Here is an 18,354-nt window from a genome sequence, read left to right on the forward strand (position 1 = left end):
AATGCTAGGCAAGTGACTAAGTAGATATGACTTATCTCAATAACATGTCAAAGTAACTGAATGTGTGTTAAGGAAATTAAATCTTCTTGGTGATAAAGAATTGAAACTTGAAAAGCAAAACAGTAAGATTTAAGACTGGTAGTGGTTCTTGCAATATCTCCCATTCTAAGAATAAGCAGTTTAAATGATAATACTTCAAGATGCATTTTGGATCGCTACGTAACATTTAGATCACACAGGTTTTCCAATACCAACTTTTGAAGCTACTACATTAATAAAGGTAATCTTTTTCTCTGACATGAATAGCATTAATAATGTAGTATGACCTTTTCTCTAAATACTAGAATTTGCATTCACTCCCTATGTCAGGAATTATTTCAGCTATTCAATATTGGATCTGTTTGAAAAATAAAAAGGATGGACTTGGCAACATTCAGGATAAACACTATGATGAATCACACATTCTTGTAGGTGTATATTTCTCCTACGAAAATATTTAAATTCGTACCCACGTTTGTTTGTCTGAGAGAGACAACATTGTTGTTGCAGTTTTATGAGGTTTGGGCTATAAATTAGTTGTGTACTGAGTCTGAAAGGAACGTTTTCCAAATTTTAAATACATCCATACCTCTCTAGGTCTGTCATCTAGTTTTCAAGAGTTTAAAGGAAAAACAACAAAACCAAACCACTATTTAAATGTGACTTATACAAAAATAATGTGTTCTCTTCTATCACTGCAGAAAAAAAAGCAGAAAATTATGCTAAAATCATACTCCATCACCTGCAAACACTGGAGCCCCTGCTTAATCAATATTTTCTCATCTTTGCTCTCCAACACATAAAGGCTTTAACATGTTAGGCAGTGTATGTTTTTCATAATGTAGACTTCGAAGCATGCTGAAATCAAATATTTCATTTATAAGGGCTACAGTAGTCTTGGAGACATCCAAGAAAAACATTTTTATGGCCTTGTATGCAACCTTCTTCCTCGACTCTTCTCTTTTCCCTTCTCTGAGGGCTCCATTCCTTTTTGAAATAATGCCACCAATGGGCTGAAAGCAAGTTACAGTTAAACACATAGAGGCTAATTTGCTAACTCAATGAACTTCTGAATCCTATCTAAAATAATTTAATTTCCTTTTGAGGATATGCTATATGCTGAGAGTATGTTATACTGCTACAGCATTATTCATATTATCCTGCTAGGCTACCTGCACAATTATCTTTTAACTGGGACACTGTTAGATGTCTTGCCTGTGTATACAGATATGGTCATCATTCTGATTTATTGTGACCCACCAGACAACACCTGTAGTACTGAAAATTACTTGGCTTAGACAAATTCCAGTCCTGTGAACAGCTCTTTCTCTTGCAAAACAAAGTACAATTTTAAGGCAAAAAAAGGTCAAGACTGAAGCTAGAACAGGCACGTATAATTTGCTAAACTAATAACTACCAACCTCTACCCTCTTGGTTTCAGGTGTACTGAAGAGTTCCAAATTCTTTACTGTGGGAGTGCAGAGACGGTCACTTCCATAAATAACTTGACAGCTGAGATCAGATTTTCACACAAAACACAGAAATCGAAGACAAAGAGGGACATCTGGCTAAATTTACACATCATCCAGGAGTCAGCCCACGCTCCTTATTTCCCTGCAATTTTTCCTCCTCCCTGAATTACACCACCTGGAGCTACGGCTGCAGAGCAGCATGTCCTGAGACCATATGGACAGAATTCATTGCCCCTCTGTGGGATTCACAGCACCAGCATCCTTCCCATTTCTGCCAACAGAGCTGGAAAAATGACCAAGCTCTAAAAGTGCACACTGAGTTAACACAGGTAAAAAACAGATGCATGAAAAAGCACGTTATTCTCCTGTATAAGGGCAACAACGTCTATTTGTATCATATACCTAAGTTATCTACATGTCCCTCTAGGAACAACACTAACTCTTCGATCTACATTTTAATACTACAGTTAAAAAAATTTAACCACCAGATTCTCTCTGACTGTAACAGAAACCAAATACTATTCCTCTGGCATTTTGCTGAAAAAAAAAATTTTAAAAATTGTATGCAATTTCAAAGAGAGACACCTTTAACATTAAAGGTTCCAAAGAACCTCTAAGAAATATTGCTGCCCTGAAAAGCAAAACGAATCAAAGATCAGAACCTGAGGTCAGAAAAGGGTATACTTACTCCTTATTCCTGCTTTTAATGCACGGCTGGTAAAGGACTTTGACAGCATTCCAGGTCCCCACTGGTCCAGAGCTAGGCATGAAAATATCTCCAAATAGTGTAAAAACACTGTGGGAAGAGGAATTTCCTGAAGACTCCACCAGTAATGTGTCAGAATTTAAAAGCCATATCTATAAATGAAGAAATAATTTATTTTACTGAAGATGACATCAATTTCAATTTGTTCTTTTACTCTGATCCTAAATCATCTGATACTAAAGCCACATTCTTACAAAGTTTCTAACAAAGTGTTAATAGACATAAATTGACATTTTATTATTCAGCACAGTCTTCACAGCCTCTACTGGAGAAAATTAGTTCATATAATAAACTGATGCCTGATTTATCACAGTCACTTTTAAGATCATTATTTCTGTGAAGCTGCCTCTTTTTGTGGCTGCAGCACATTCCCTTTTATAGTGACATAAGAAACAGTCTCGAGCCATCTCTTGCAGTACCAGATGCACTATTTCTCTAATTTTATAGGGTTTTTTTAGGAATTACTTGAGCATATGATGTTGAACAACCGAGGGCTAGAGACAGGGAACTAAAAGACTGCCCACTGGAAGTGTCAATAATGAAGGATGTTTAGAAAAAGCATGATAGTTATGACTAGATAGAGCAAAGACGTGAGACAAAAGACAGCCATTCATGTGTCTGGGATTTAGGAAGGCTGGGATTTACAAGTGTCTGGAACAGACTTTTACTTGGAAAATAAATCTTTATCAAATTTGATAATGGGACTGGCATTCTTCACCACTAGTTGCTCACAGAAATTCATGGGATATTTACCAGGGAGAATCTTGAGAAATCTGGACTTTTTGCACCACAATATGGATCTTATTTGATCTTTGTGTGATTGTGCATCAGTTTTCAACTTGGATTCAAGGCTTTCATGCTAACCACTGTACAAAAAAAAATCAGGCTTTTCCTTTATTCACAGCCTGCAGTAGTGAAGTGATCCGAGTTACCAATGGAAATCAATTTTTACAAGTCCTGAGCCTGTATGAGATGTTTATATATGAAATATTTATCATAGAAAACAGGATTTATGCTGTGCCGCTCACTAGAGAGTAATCTTTTGCTTCTCATGACCAAATCAGCTTCAAGTAAAACAAGTTACATGATGTTAGGTAGCAGGCATATGATACTCCCTGTGGAGGGAGAAAGCCACTTGTTAACAGGACACGTAGTATATGTCATAATTGAATGTGACGGTCACAATTTATCAGAGCCCAAGGCTCAGAACATTACAGTGGAAGCTCCATAAAGGAAGAATGAGAAATATTGATAAAGACGCCTTGGGAGGGTATGGGAGGAGGGGAATCACTTCAGCATATGCACATAAACGATGAGAAGCAACTGCACTTGTCTTAGCAAGTTCATCAGTTTTGCTCTGGTAATTCACTGTATACATTCATAGCCTAAACTGCAAAATACACCTCATTAACTAGGACCATTACAAGTGTTGAAGAGGTGTTGGAGAAAATGGGGAAAAAAGGGAAGCGTCCTGTACACACAGGCCACTGCCAACACACTTAGCTTTAACTAAATAGAGTTCCTTCCTTCTGAAATTATTAATGCTTCCCTGTGAAGGAGCCTCCTGAGATGCTTTTCAGAAGGTGAATATCCTTCAGACTAGTCCAGGGAGCAACGCAACAATAGCTATCTGCTCCGTTCAGAATCCTGCTGCATCTTGCTTTAGAGAAAGCAACCAAACCATTTCATTTGCAACACAGTCCATCTGAAAAGTACTTCCTTCTACTCCAAGTGTCAATATGTGGCATCTGATAATAACCTTTTACCACTTGTTCAGAGTATGTCTTTGTCTCAACAGCAATGCACCAGATCTATAATAGCAATTTAGAACACATTACGGAGAAAGCAAATGACTCTTTGCAGGTGGAGGGACATTTGGCCATGAGAAAATAGACTTCAGAACTACATTTGCTTCTTTAAGCAAGAATTTCCTTCTTTTCCTCATGCATGAATTATTTTTTGACCATGCTTTTGGTCTGAATGAACAATCACTCACCAAGACTCGGTGTGTTGACTTAAAGCAGTTTATACACGTTATGTCCGGCTAACAGGGTTTCAAATTTTGATCTGTGCTTTCAACCATGTTCCTCACAATGTACCACCTTTCCTTCCTCTTTATTACTTTGTACAGCAGCACCTGTACAACAAAATTCCTTCGATATTATAATCCAGTAAGAAAAAAACCTTCATAGAAAGACAAGCAGATAAAATTTAGAATTTATTCATAGTGCAGATGGATCACTTTTTCTGAAATGACAGTATCAGGAGAAAGTTTTGTTGTTGTTAGTATTTTTTTTGTTTGGGTTTGTCTGGGGTTTTTTTCTGTTTTGGTTTTGTTGTTGGTTTTGTGTGTGGTTTGTTTGTTTGTTTGTTTTGGCAGGGGTGTGTTTTGTTTTTTAAATTACCTTGTCAATAGGCTTCAAAAATGTTCTTAGGAGAAACACTGCAACAATTTCAGTGTGACTTGATCCAAACAGGTGAAATACTGTGATTTACATCCTGTGATTAGTTTCCTAAAATCTCAGCCTGAATCTCCAGCATCACTTTGTAGACAATTAGGCATCAAGTTGAATTTAACATGGCTAAAAAAAGCTGTTGCTCTTCCTTGCTAGTTCTTTCTTAGTTGCTGCAGATATTACCATTACTTTCATCATCACACAGGTCAGTAATGCAAACATCTTTCATTACAGCTTCTTTGTCCTCACATTCAAACTATGCAGATAAAGATGTGGTCTTCCTCATACTTCACAAAGAATAAAACTCTAAGAGATATAGGTAGCTAAGTCTCAACAAGGTACTCATTATCTTACATCTTGATCGTTTCAAAGCCCCCCTTCTCTAACCTTGACAGATGCAAAGTTGTTTGGCTCATGTCTTCCATTACACGTTCCAAGACTCAGCATCTGACTGACAAGTCTCTCCCATTTTGTTATTTATTCATTTTCTTGGGATATCTTCCTGCTCCCTTTCTGTTCAAAGAAGAAATACAACCTGCCTTACTTTCAAAGCACTTTACAGCCTAATCCCGTTCCAAAAACTATCTTTCATTCAGCATAGAAAGACTGGAGTTAGTATTCAAATACTCCAAACTCTACCGAAAACTTTTTGATTTTAACAGTTGTATCTTTTTGGGTTTTAACAGGTTACTCCCATCCACAGGATGATTTCCCTCTATCTATCCACAAAACTACTTATTTACTTCTTTCAAACCTATCCTTTATCATGGCACAGAAAAAAAATGACATCCATTAAGACGCTGCTATGCTGACCAATAATGTACCATTTTGCCTGTGTTCTCCCATCTGACTATCCATTTGCTGTCCCCATCTTATTCTTAGCTTGTAAGTCACGCGGTTTCAAGGTAGGGAACCCTTCAACAGTGGAGTGAAAAGAGGAGGCAAGTGATTCATCGTTTAGAGAATGTGAAGAGGGCAGAGATGTAGTTAGAATATGTAATAAAATCTGTATAAGCTGCATTGGGTTTTTTTCTGAGATAAAGAGACTTTTACTTATTGTCAGCCTTTTAAAAAAGGACATAAGAAATATATAGTTTTCAGGAATATGGTTATGACCAACTTAAGCAACAGAAACTCACATGATGATATCTGCAGATAATGTGACTGGTAATGTTAAGTGATAAACGCAGAGGAAATAAGGAAAATGAGCATACATAATATTTGTGGTTAAAAAAAATTAAAATACTTGTAAGAGACTTTAACCTTAACTATCACATAGGCAGCACAGGCTGTGCATTCAGGGATGTAAGCACACTGTGAATGAGAATCTTTGGCTCACTGTCAAAACAAACAAGTGGGACAGCTGGTCCATGATACATCAGTGACAAGACCACTTGTCTAACTTGGCTGTGTATTCACAGCCTTAAGCACCTACGCTTTTTACTGTTTAGCTGTTTGCAATCATTCATATGAACTGTGCTTACATTACACTTGTGTCCACATAGCCTGAATCCTAACTGAACCCATGACTCCAGAACACCTGTTGGTGTGTATACAGTACCTAGAACCTCACCCTGGACATGGGTAAGGGCTTTCTGATGTTAAACAAACAAACAAAAAAGTAATAAATCACTAAAAGAAAGGAATGGATGCCAATCAGAAGCCAGTCTCTATGCTTATTCAACCTGCTCTTCTAATCAATACATTGACAAAAAATGCAACTCAGAGATAGGAACAATGGCAATCTGCTAAATAAGTTGATTTCTCTGTTAGAAAATAACCAGTTCACTCTACATAAGCTACTAGACTCAAGTATCAGAATATTAGATAACTTGGAAACAGATAAGCTACAATGGAAAAATCACAACAATTTTTAATGACTCCTCAATTAGATTATGCATAGTCATAATTATGGGTCTGCTCATGAGACCTTATTTTATCATCAAAGAAGAAGTATTTCTCAGTGGTTCTATAAATGTTATTTTGGCACTAACATTTATTTGAAAGCAACATATATACACTTACCTCAGAATCTGGATGTTCAGAAACTACAGAACTTGGACAATGTATATATAAAACAGCTTAATTAATCAGATTGTCTATCTCAACAAAGTATATCTATAAGTTTATCCAGGGCAGGAACCTACAATTATGTATCTTTGTGTCTAGGAATTACTCATACAAACCGCAAAATTACAAATTCTGTGCCTATATTTAGTGCATGAACAAAAGAAAACATCTCCGGTTATACCAAGTGTATAATATTAAGATAATTGTACACTCAAATTTCTATCTGTCTTCAAAGTTTGAGGAATTTAGCTGTCAATATTTAAATATCAAGCTTAACCAAGTTTAACAGCATTAGAACATTAAGTATAATAGGCAATTTTATTTTTGTTTGCACTTCACTTTGCAGTGCAATGTACTGACTACATTAGTACTCTCTGCTGACTTAAGACAATATTTGTGAAAGATGCTATACAATTTGATGAACTTCTGGTGATTAAAGGTAAGAAACACTGGAGCAAAAAGATAAGATATATATTATCATGTCAAAACTTAAGCTTTCCATATTTTCCAAATAGAAAACACAGCATTATTTCTATGCTACCTGTGGTGCATTAGTAGTACTTTCATTCCTGTATTAATAGAGAAAATTTCTATACGTATGTCTACTTAGATCAAAAAAGGGGGGAAATTTTTTACGTGAACGGAACTACTCAGAAGTACCAACACAAGAATTTTTTTTTTTTTTTACACATAGAATCATGATCAGCATAAATAATAATTTTAGGAGCTGGGATTCATAGGTTAAACTTTTTCAACACATAAAAACTTACCAGAATATAGATTTTTCCATCATCCCCTTCTATGGTGAATCTAAACGTGCTTTTAGCAGAGGACAATTCCACAAGACACTGAGCAACCATGCTCTGTACGAATTGAGACCTGTTTAAGAATTAACAACATATTATATATTTGCATAACAACTACATGGGCAAAGTCATTCCTATCGGTGCAGTACAAGATACGAGCATCTCCATACTGTCAATTCCACCACATTCTGCAATCACTTTTTATTGAGCGATGGGGCTCCTTTATCTTTCTGTCCCCCAAAACCAGAGGACCTTCTATTTCCTGCAACTGGAATTTTTTAATAGATCAGCAGTCTAAATTGCTCCACATCCTTTATTTTGACCAACACCAAATGTCAAATGCTGAATAAAAGCTTTTTCCTATTACATTTTATACATATGAACATAAAGTTCAGAATGATGCACATCTTTCAAATACAATTCACAGAAGCAGAGAACTGTGAATGATACATACTACATGATACTAGATAGCTAGATCAAGTTCTGCTTCATCTTAGTCTCAACTTCAAACTGAATTACTTGAAAATTCAAAAATCTCACTTCCACTTCCAGTTAAACAATTCAAGCTTTACTTAATTTAACTTTACATAACGTAATCTTCCATTTCCATAATTAGTCATCAGATATCATTAAAACTTAAATAGTTCAAAATAAATAAGTATTGTATTTTGGCTTATCATCTGAATAGTGAGACATGGTGACAAATTACACACAGTCTCCTTCTGCATAATACATACACACGCAAACACACACAAAGACAAGCAAACAAAATTGTGCACGAGTGAGTTCACACTATGTTACCTTTACAGTGCTTAATTATGATTACATATAATTTGACTGCACTTTCTTATTGTAAGTAATTGTTCTAGAAACTAAAATTTTGCTACATTTCTAGCATCGTTTCAAACATAAACCTGAGCACATTATCTGTCTTTTTAAAATATTTTTTACCTTGGTGTTGTGCTGAAACTCCCCTCAGATGGCTGAATGATCACCTCGGTGACATAGTATTTAATAGTATCTAAAATGACATAAACATTTTTCAGGTACAACAGTACAACAGACTTGTTAAGAATAGACTGTAAGTCACCGTATCACCAGACTAATTAAACTTCTGTTCAGCACTCAATGAAGTGGTGCAGCAGATGGTTAAACTCTCCTTTGGTTTTGCGAGAAGCAAGCAATAACAGAAAACATACATTGCCAGAAGAAAACTGCTCTGAGCTAATTACATGATCAGCAATCTCTCATTCATATTGATCCTTGATTAACACTGGGAACAATCATCTTGAAACAAAGCAAGAAAGAGCAAGCTCAAGCCCAACCTGAAAGATGAATTGAAAGAACTTTCCTAAAGCACTGAGATCAGCATAGCTTACGTAAGTATTTTAGTACCCTCTGCTGCTCAGTAATGCTGCAGTGAATCACAAGAGGCAGTTTTAATAACAGCACACACAGGGGAATAATTTTCTTCTTTGCTCAAAGAGCAGAATAGAACTTCTTTCCAAAAAATCGCACTAACTCAACACTAATACTGCCTACATTCTGAGTTTCAATGTAACTATTCCCCAAAAGCTTCACTAAAACAGCCTTTGACACTAAAGTGTTTGAGTACAGAATTTAATCCCTATCAATAAAGTCAGGTAGAGATGATCATATTGAAGCTCTGGGTCTATGCCAGAGGGCCAGCAGAACAGGTTAAGCATATAGAGCAAATAAATTCATTACGCTAAGCCTTAGCATTTAAACAACAGTAAATAATCATTAGTTCCATAAATGTTAAGGGTGGAAGGGATTGTTTCATCTAATCTCTGTCAACACACACCATTACAAGTGGATGTGAATGCAAGCATTTCAGAAAGACAATCTATTTTAAAGATTCCTCAGGCTTGGTAATCGCACCCTTTCTCCAGGTAAGTACTGAACTTTTAAATTATCCTCACTGTTAGGAAATTATATTTTATCTCTAAGTTTAATTAACTTTTTCCACCTTGTGCCTAGTCCTGGGAGACAGGAGGAAAAGACGACAGTTCAGTCACTCCGGCTCCCCAGCTGTTACCTTGGGTAAGGAATTGGTGCTCTGGCTACAAGGGCACTGGGAACTAAGGAGATCTTTGCTCGCAGGGAGACAGAACGCGGGATTTCCCAAGGAAAAAAACCTATGAGTATATGGGGATAGAGCTGGATGAAGGAATAGCTGACAGAAGAGTTTCAAAGCCAAATCTGGCTTCCACAGCTACACCACTCTAATCCAGCTTTATCTTCTAGGCACTAATACCTGCTCATGAGGAACCAAAGTATGACGGTCAAGTCTGCTCTCTAGTCTGTTTGCACAGAGCTGGTTCTGTCCAGACTTACACCATACATCTCTGGCAAGATTTTTTGCCTGTTCTTTGAACTTTCTGTAAAGTTCCTACAGTACTGAAGAAACATGGTAAAGCAATGGACATGCTGTCCAACTTCAGCCACGTCCAGGCCAACTCCCTGCTTGTCTACATAGTATTTACCTTTTCCCATACCCTGTCATCACATCAACTACTGGTTGCTACAATCATCTGAAGGCTTAGATTAAGGTATCCATAACTTATGATGATCTGTAAAGCTCTTTTCCAAATACAGTTTTCCCAAAGTCTTACAACTTGCCTTGCAGGCTTTCAAACATCCTACCTTAAATTTGGTTTTATTAAAGCCTGTACTGTTCAGATCCCTGTACAGGACAATGGACCCTTTTGTAACAGAAGACTTTCTGTCTTGTGTCTCCTCATGACTTATTTCTTAAACAGGTTTTGCATTTTATGAGAAGATTTTATATTTCCCAGATCTCTAAACTGAGCCAGACTCACACTGACTGATGCAGTGGAGTAGAGGGAGAATGAAAGAATGAACCCTGCTACTAACAGTCTTATTGTTGCTTCTCTCCTGTCCATAACTGCATTTTAAAACCCAACAGAGACTCATCTTTACACTACCTCAGGTAAACCCTGCTGATTCAATGTAATGACAGCTTTTAAACCAATAATCTCATCATCTCATGAGAGAGAACCTGTTTCTTTGACAAGGCTTCCTTTCCGTGAAACCAGGCTGGCTGTCAGCAATCATATCTTTAGCTTCTAGTTCTGTGGTGATCAAGTTCTGAATTAACCTTTCCAATCTTCTGTAGGACTGACAGCTAAATAAACCACCTGTAATTTCTCAGATCTCCTTCTTCACTAGGATTCCTAGTAAACTGGTGACACGCATTGAGTCTTCCAAAGCTTTTGATTTAACCAAATATGCCACAGAAACAAGGACGAGTAAAATCCCTGTCATAAGTCACTTCAAGGTCTAACAATGGAAACAACCTCATCTGCTCCAGAAGGGAATGAGACAAACACAGGAATCAGCCCTTCGCCTTACTGATAAAACTACTTTCCACCAGAGTTTTTAACCTCCCGTGCTCAATGGCGATGCAGTGAAGTCCAGTTTGGTTTGTACCTCCCATACCTGGTGATACTGTTTCTCCCAGCATTGTCTTGCAGCGCTTACAAATTACTCTGGTATTTTCCTTTGATTTCTGTAGGACAAAGAAATGTCATTTAAATGTCACTTGGTTATTCTGCAAAAGGAATGTAAAATTTTAACATACTCTCCAGAGTAGACAGTGAACTTTGTACTTGTTTCCGTTCTCTTTATCTTTACATACATAGAGATATCCACTCGCTATTCCAGCTTTCTACACTTCAACTTGCTTGAAAGTTTCGTACGAGTTTTAAAATCTGGCAATATATACTGACTACACAGCACAAGCTGTGATAGCTAACAGGAGAATCTTGTATTATTGAGTGACTAGACGATTAAATGACAAGGTAAATTTGATTTTGAGAAGGGTGAAATAATGCACATGAAAAGAAGTATTCCAAAATATATAAATAAAATATTATGCTGCAGTGTGACTACCATCACTCAGTAAAAGGTTCTAGCCATTGTGAACAGTTTTATAGGAATACCAGTTCAATGTTCAGCAGAGAGCAGAAAATGTCTATCAAGCATTTTGAATTAGTAAGAAACAGCTGAAGAAAAACAACCTAGCACAATATTCCAGAAAGGTGTGGTGCATTCTGTTCTTGACCAAGCCCTCTCCCACAATTCAAGCAGAAGACAAAGAATAATTGTCAGAGGTGTAAAACAGTTTCCATATGTGGCAAGAAAATACATGTAATGGCAGAAAGCATGAAAGAAAACTGAGGAGTATCATTGAGATATATAAAATCACGAATGCTTAGGAAAAGCTGGAGAGAGAGAAAAGCATTTACTCTCATCGCTCATGCTGTGAAATTATAATGTGCTTTGTATCAAATAAAAGGAAGGTATTTGTCACACAATGCATAATACAGTTTGGTACTCACTACAGGGGAGTATTTTTCATATTAAAAGCTTACATAAGTACAAAAGGTATTCATAAACGTAGGGGAAGCAATGTTCATCAAGGGCTCATTAAAAACGAAAGTGTGGTTGACAACCACAGTTAGAAGTCTCTAGACTGGCCAAAACACCACCCAACACTTGCCTTACTCTTATGCATTCATTACTGCCCATTGAAAAATATCTCATTTCTGCCCTAGTAATGCTCCTACTGATTGCAGTGTTAATATTTAAATTCAGTATCAGCATAAAGATACAAGTAAGTACAACTCCTGCTTTAATCCAAAATCTAAACTCTGGAACTGGTTCTGTGTGGGTTTATTAATCTGGGTGTAGCAGTACAGCTCTGTTCTGAAGCAGTACATATATATAACCACAATGATGCTCCTGAGTTAATAAACCCTTCTGGAGCTAGAAATACTAAGAATGTAATGAGAAGACACCTAAATTGGATTTTTACATGTCATCTTTGTATAATCACCTTTGTAATTGTTCATACTGTACACAATGCTTAAAAATACCCGTGTGTAATGAGACAACTACTGCTTTATTGGCTTAGTTTATAGGTCTAAACAAGCCACTATCAACTTGAGAAATCATATTGCAGCTCATGCCTACAAAAATAGTATCTAAATTTAAAATAAAACTAGTTGAGGGGAAAAACCCTCCAAATTTATCTTTTGCTGTAACCTTTGTAAAACATGGCAACAGTTCACATGGACTCCAACTGCAGTGAACACACATGTGCTCTTCAGGGAGCACAAAATTATTCATTACCACTATCATACTCCGTAGTATTCAAATTTCAACATGTGTGCTGATGATGTGTCAGACTGATGTCCAGAACAAAAAGTGGTGCTATCTGGCCTAGTACATCACAAAACTTCTTAAAAAAAACCCAAAAAAACCAAACAGCATGAAGTAAATCCAATGGCCCTACCTATATCAGGTACACTTTTTGTCTTTCAAAGGTGAGTATTGAGGTATGTCCACTACAGGCTGTCTTCTGAACCAGGACTGTGGACTTTCAGACTACACAGATTTCCAAGCACAGTTATCCTAATCAAAAATTGAATAATGCTTTGTTAATTGATTCTTTTCTAATTCAGGTGCCTTGAAGGACATGTGGTCTGTGATTAGACTGGTGATGAAAGATTATAGACAAGTCAAATAGACATATTGGGTCAACATTTTCAGTTACTTTATGGAAAAGCCTAAGTACTTCCTGCTGCAATGACAGGGAAGGGGTAAACAAGGGAGACAAAGGAACTGCATACATCAGACTAGATCATTAAGTTGGTTGCGCTTAGTCTAACAATCTGCACTAAAATATAGACAAATGCCAGGTCATATATTCAGGAACAACAGCAACAAGAAAGCCAGTGATGATAAAATAAAGGAATACGCAGTGGAAGACAGCAAAAATCAAAAGAATTTAGATGATGGTAGCTAACCAAACCAGAGTTACTAATGAGATGCTACAAAAGAAAGAGCATACATGATCTCTGAATAGTTGATACACATAAAAAGAAAAACATAACATCTTCAGAATTAGTGATATGATTACTGAAAAAATGGATCTATACAGTGAGTTAAAAAATTGGAACATTTGGAAAATTGCTATTAAAATAATTCCTAGAAAATAAATACACCTTAGAGATAAAAAGAGATACAGAGTTACCTAACAGAGCTCTCTGATCTGTACTACGCAAATAACAAAATGAACAGAAAGAATCTCTGTAGGTGCATGAAAAACAGAGAGCATCCCATATGGAATCTGAACTTATGATCATAAAGTCCTGCTTGTTCCTCGCAAACCAGGAATCAAACTAAAAGCCCCAGGGAGAGCCCGACAGCCACTGCTAAAGCTTCAGAGACCTGAGTGTGTTGGAAGTACAGCCCCCCTGTTATGAAGATCAGAAAAAACATCTGTTTTGTATATAAGCAGTTATCCCCTTTACCACTTCCTACCTTGCTACTCCTCTCAAACATACACAGTCAAATCACTTGCTTAATGTGAAGAGCAAGGATAAGCAGACTGGGTTTTGTGAAAAACAGTATTTGAGGTTTGCTAGAAAATATTGCGCAGTACAAGTATGTAATACAGAGTAGTTCCTTGAAAGCTACAACTTGAATGTTTTTTTCTGACTACAATTACAGGTGCCAGCTGAGAATTGTGCAGTATGGTACCTAAAAAACACCGCTAACCCATGGTATCATGCTTCAAAAGAAAAAGCAAGTTTTAGCTAGACTAATCAAATCTATATATCTATTTGACAACTTGCAGCTGCTGGCAGTCTGCAGATGGAGGTGGATCACCAGCCTAATATTTTCCGTTTCTATTCCTAAGGATCCCTGATATGGTGTCAGGGAAAATATTTTCCCCAAGAGATACTATTAGGATGCTGCAAGACCATGTTGACACTTAAAAACTGTGTTACACTGGAAGACTAATAGATGCGAGAAATACGTTTGCAATGGACGGATGTTGTCTTGGTCCCACTGGAGGCTGGAAAAGCTTGTTTAAACATATCTGGTACATTCCTGCTACTATTTTGGTCATAGGCAAACACTTTCCAAAGAACTGCAATGCAATTAAAAAAGAACTTTGATACTCGGGCAGACTGCAACAATATTCTCTGAAATGAGAACATTCATGCCAGTAGCAATCTATCTCGCCTGTAACTTTCTATTACTCATATTATGGAATAAGTCTCTGTTTCAGTATGAGGGGTTTTTTCCTTATTAGTCCAGTTTCTGCTGGATCTTATGGTTTTGTTCATTTGCTTGGCAACCAAGTGATGCTGGAAATAGGCAAATGAGAATTCATTGCAAGTGTGAAAGATGTAGAAAGAGCGGTTTGGCACAAACAAGGAAAGAATTCTCAACTTCAGTGCAAGTTTAAGGAAGCAAACATGAAAATTCATCACACTAAACTACTATTGTATGCCTCTGACAGAAAATAGCCTCCTCCCTCATTCAAAAGTTCTGCTGTTTTCCTCATTTGACCCACATCTCAGTAACATCTTTGTCCCAAATCCTTTTATCATGTTTCTGCCTCAAAAACAAGCCTTTTCTGGCAAACATCCTCTTTGATTGATTTAAGAAGCGTGTTGGGCAGACCGCTCCTGTCTTTGGTCTGCAATATGAACTCCATGCACCCTGCCTCTTTCTGTCTTTGTTCCCATTGTTCCAAGATCTCTTTTGAGACTAATGAAATGTGAGATAATTCATTTTGGGGACCTTTGGCAGAAAGCATTGTCCTCTTCGAAATTCAGAATCTTCTGCTCAGCCCCTTTAAGGATACTTAGAAGAAAAAACTCCAGTCACCACAGAGTTAATCCAAATTAATCTGCTTCTCCCATGCTGATATCCTTTCAGGGATCACTTCTTATTCTCCCCTCCCCATATTCTGCTTTTCAAAGAACAATGGAACAAGAAACCAAAGGGACCACAGCTGCAAGACTTGCAGATACGGACTGCAGGACAGAACTCTTCCCCAAGCAGACAGCTCACTTGGATGCACTGCACCAGCAACTGCTGAACTGCGAGAATCCCAGTGATTTAACTGGGGATAATACAAATCCCTAACGATGATAAGCAGCAGCAGCAGACAGGAATCAGGGCCTCTGGTGTTACTTCTCAACAGATCAAAAGTTTCATGTTGGGAATCTGTACACAGCAAGCATAGCAAGTCATCAGCTGTTATAGACACAAGTTGCCAAGGTAACAACAATTCCCATAATTGTAGAAGGATTTCAGTAATTAGGTTTAATACATGGTATTGGAAGAAAAGACGGTATCTGCAGGCCCAGCCTTTGTCAGCACAAATACAGACAAGCAGTAAATTAACAAACAGAAAAGGCTTTATGGAAATGAAGGCTTTGTAAAACGAAGTTCCTGGCGGTTCATCTAGTAGAAGAAAAGATTATTGCTTGAACTTGTATACAAGTGCTAGATTTCCAAAATGAGTAAAGCACTGAATTTGCTTTCTTCACGGGTTTTATCCCACCATCGAAACATCAGTATCCTTACAAATGTTTTTCTCCGAGGCAACAATAAATTTTGCTATTTCTAAGCCAATGATAGCTCTCTTCCTAGAGACTCAGCTGATGGATAAATCCCCTCCTGGAGCATCTCAGAAACATCGACCTGAAGAGTTATAATTTGGGGTGGCATGAACCTTTCACTAGACAGAGAGCTGTCAAACAAACTCAATTTCCTTACTATATTCTAAGACTGTAACATAACCACATATGAACCCAAAACACATCCTGACTTTCTCAGTCTTTCTAAAGCTAACTAATATATATATATATATATAAAAAAATCACACCTTCTTTTGATTATATTTATGGTTACTGTATCCTCCTTGTTCTTTGCTCCATTACTCTTTCACAAACACCTAACCCATTACAGTTATTATCTTACTAAATGTTTGTGTCTTTCACTTGGGATATTTTGGGGGGGAAATACGTGGGTTTAGAACTACATAATTAAATAGTTTCTAATTCAGTTTATTGGAAGAACTTCTTCTTGCATATCTAGGTCAATATCAAGAACATGGTGCATGCTTTAGAAAATGTAAACTGTAGCTTAGAATATTTTCTGGCTTCTGTACAACTGAATGTCAACAACTCCCTATGACCTTCAAAACAGCTCTGTAATACACGCAAGTTAAATAAACCAGTGACAAAAAAGTGCTTTACAAGAAAAAAAGGAAGTACATTCACTTAAGAATTATTTAAACAAAATACTTTACCAAGTTGGAGCCACTCTCAGAAGCATGGTGTCCAGCCTCTGAGGAGCACACAGGAGATTCAGGCACATGCAATTCATTCCCTGAATTCAACAAAAAAAAAGTATCTCCAAGAAAACAGTCACCATACTGAGGGTGCAAAGAGCTTCTGGCAAAAGGGTTAGGGTGACAACACCACTCTTCAACTAAAGCACTCCAGTTTTCACTTGGCAGAGGGAGAACTCTGAGAAATTTCCTAAGAGGGAAGAAGAAAAATCATATTTCAATACATTGTATTATTTTCTAAGACATTAAAAGAGAGCTTGGATTCCTTACAAAAAGGGGGGGGAAGTATGGCATTTTCTCCAAAAGTAACTGCATGACTCTCCTTTCAGTCAAAGGCACTTTCTTCAGATGAATTCTGAGAAAGCAATGGCTGAGTGTTTCCTGCCAAGTTTGTCATGAAGCATTTCCCAAGGGTGAATCTCCAATGATTATAAGGCAGAACTTGGCATAATCCCCTCTTGAAATGAATCACATGGCAAAAATAAAACAGTTGTACCCAGTCATGAAAAACGTAACAATGGACATCTTGCAGTTATATTTATTATTACTTCTTGTAAAGTTCCCTTGCACCATATATTGATATAAAACCAACAGAAACAAGCTGCTGCCACAGCAAGGGAGAACATGTCCTTTGAAGCCCCTCAAAGTCTGATACCAGACTTTGAAAAAGCTAAATCTTAACTTTCAGAAGTCACATACAAAAAGCAAAACCAAAAACATATCCCTTTCTCCCGAGCAGCTGTATGTAACAAGGAGGCTGCTCTAGGCATTACCAGACTTTGCTTTCGTTATCAGTGTCGTTTTTAACTTACTTTCTTTGGTTACTCACAGTGTCAGAGGATTTTATAAGACAAGGTTTGGAATAACTGCTGTAAGTTGTAAAATATACTCTTAAAGTTAGAATATATACATGCAGCTATATAATTACCAGCTTGGCCATTACGAGTCAGTGGTCAGTACTGTCTACAGTGCCTACACCCATTCTGTGGTCCGACCACATGTGATTTTATGAAGAACATAGAAGTACTGATGGTTACTGTCCACATATTTACACTTTCTTCAAACTGTTTTTTCTAGAAAACTATTGCACTGGGAAGAAATTCAGCTTCTTTACCAAACCAATGGGCAACAGCTTTAACAGTGTGCACCTCTCCGACAGTTTTCTAGATGTACTGTTCATGGCAGAGACGCACTTTCTCCTCACTGCCTAGTTTCCTTGAATGCTTTCCTTTTGTTCCCTTATTTTTTCTGTTGTTGCCTGAAACCTTTACATAGAGTTTCTTTATTCTACTCCTTACTTAAAACTTGCAAATACGACTTTCCTTATGGTGCTACTTCACACATAAACACACAGCTGCTAAGCCAACAGTTAAGACACCCTCCCTTTCTTGCAGTTCACAAACTACTCTATTCTGAAGATGCCGGTTCTTCCCATTGTAGTTTTTTTGTGCCTTTTGTATTGCTGAGTGACTGAAACTAAAATATTTTCTAAAAACTTCCCTCTTTCTAGATAGGCAGCACATTTGAAACTGTGCTTGCC

General features: G+C 37.2%; 1 protein-coding gene across 5 annotated transcripts in view; it reads right to left on the reverse strand.

Annotated features, from left to right (window-relative positions):
* UBE3D (ubiquitin protein ligase E3D) overlaps positions 1-18,354 on the reverse strand; it is an 82,309-nt gene that overhangs the window by 58,414 nt on the left and 5,541 nt on the right. For 4 of the 5 annotated variants that reach the window (XM_065631298.1, XM_065631296.1, XM_065631295.1 and 1 more), the window contains exons 4-8: positions 16,773-17,004; positions 11,093-11,162; positions 8,561-8,630; positions 7,574-7,682; positions 2,200-2,369 (exon numbers count right to left, since the gene is read on the reverse strand). In XM_065631298.1, the coding sequence (XP_065487370.1) occupies positions 2,200-2,369; positions 7,574-7,682; positions 8,561-8,630; positions 11,093-11,162; positions 16,773-17,004 (651 nt within the window). Of the gene's footprint in view, positions 1-2,199; positions 2,370-4,273; positions 4,415-7,573; positions 7,683-8,560; positions 8,631-11,092; positions 11,163-16,772; positions 17,005-18,354 lie in introns of those variants that run through there. The other variant, XM_065631297.1, reaches the window with a different exon arrangement.

The sequence above is a fragment of the Caloenas nicobarica genome, chromosome 3, assembly GCF_036013445.1.
Source record: "Caloenas nicobarica isolate bCalNic1 chromosome 3, bCalNic1.hap1, whole genome shotgun sequence".
Lineage (NCBI taxonomy): Eukaryota > Metazoa > Chordata > Aves > Columbiformes > Columbidae > Caloenas > Caloenas nicobarica.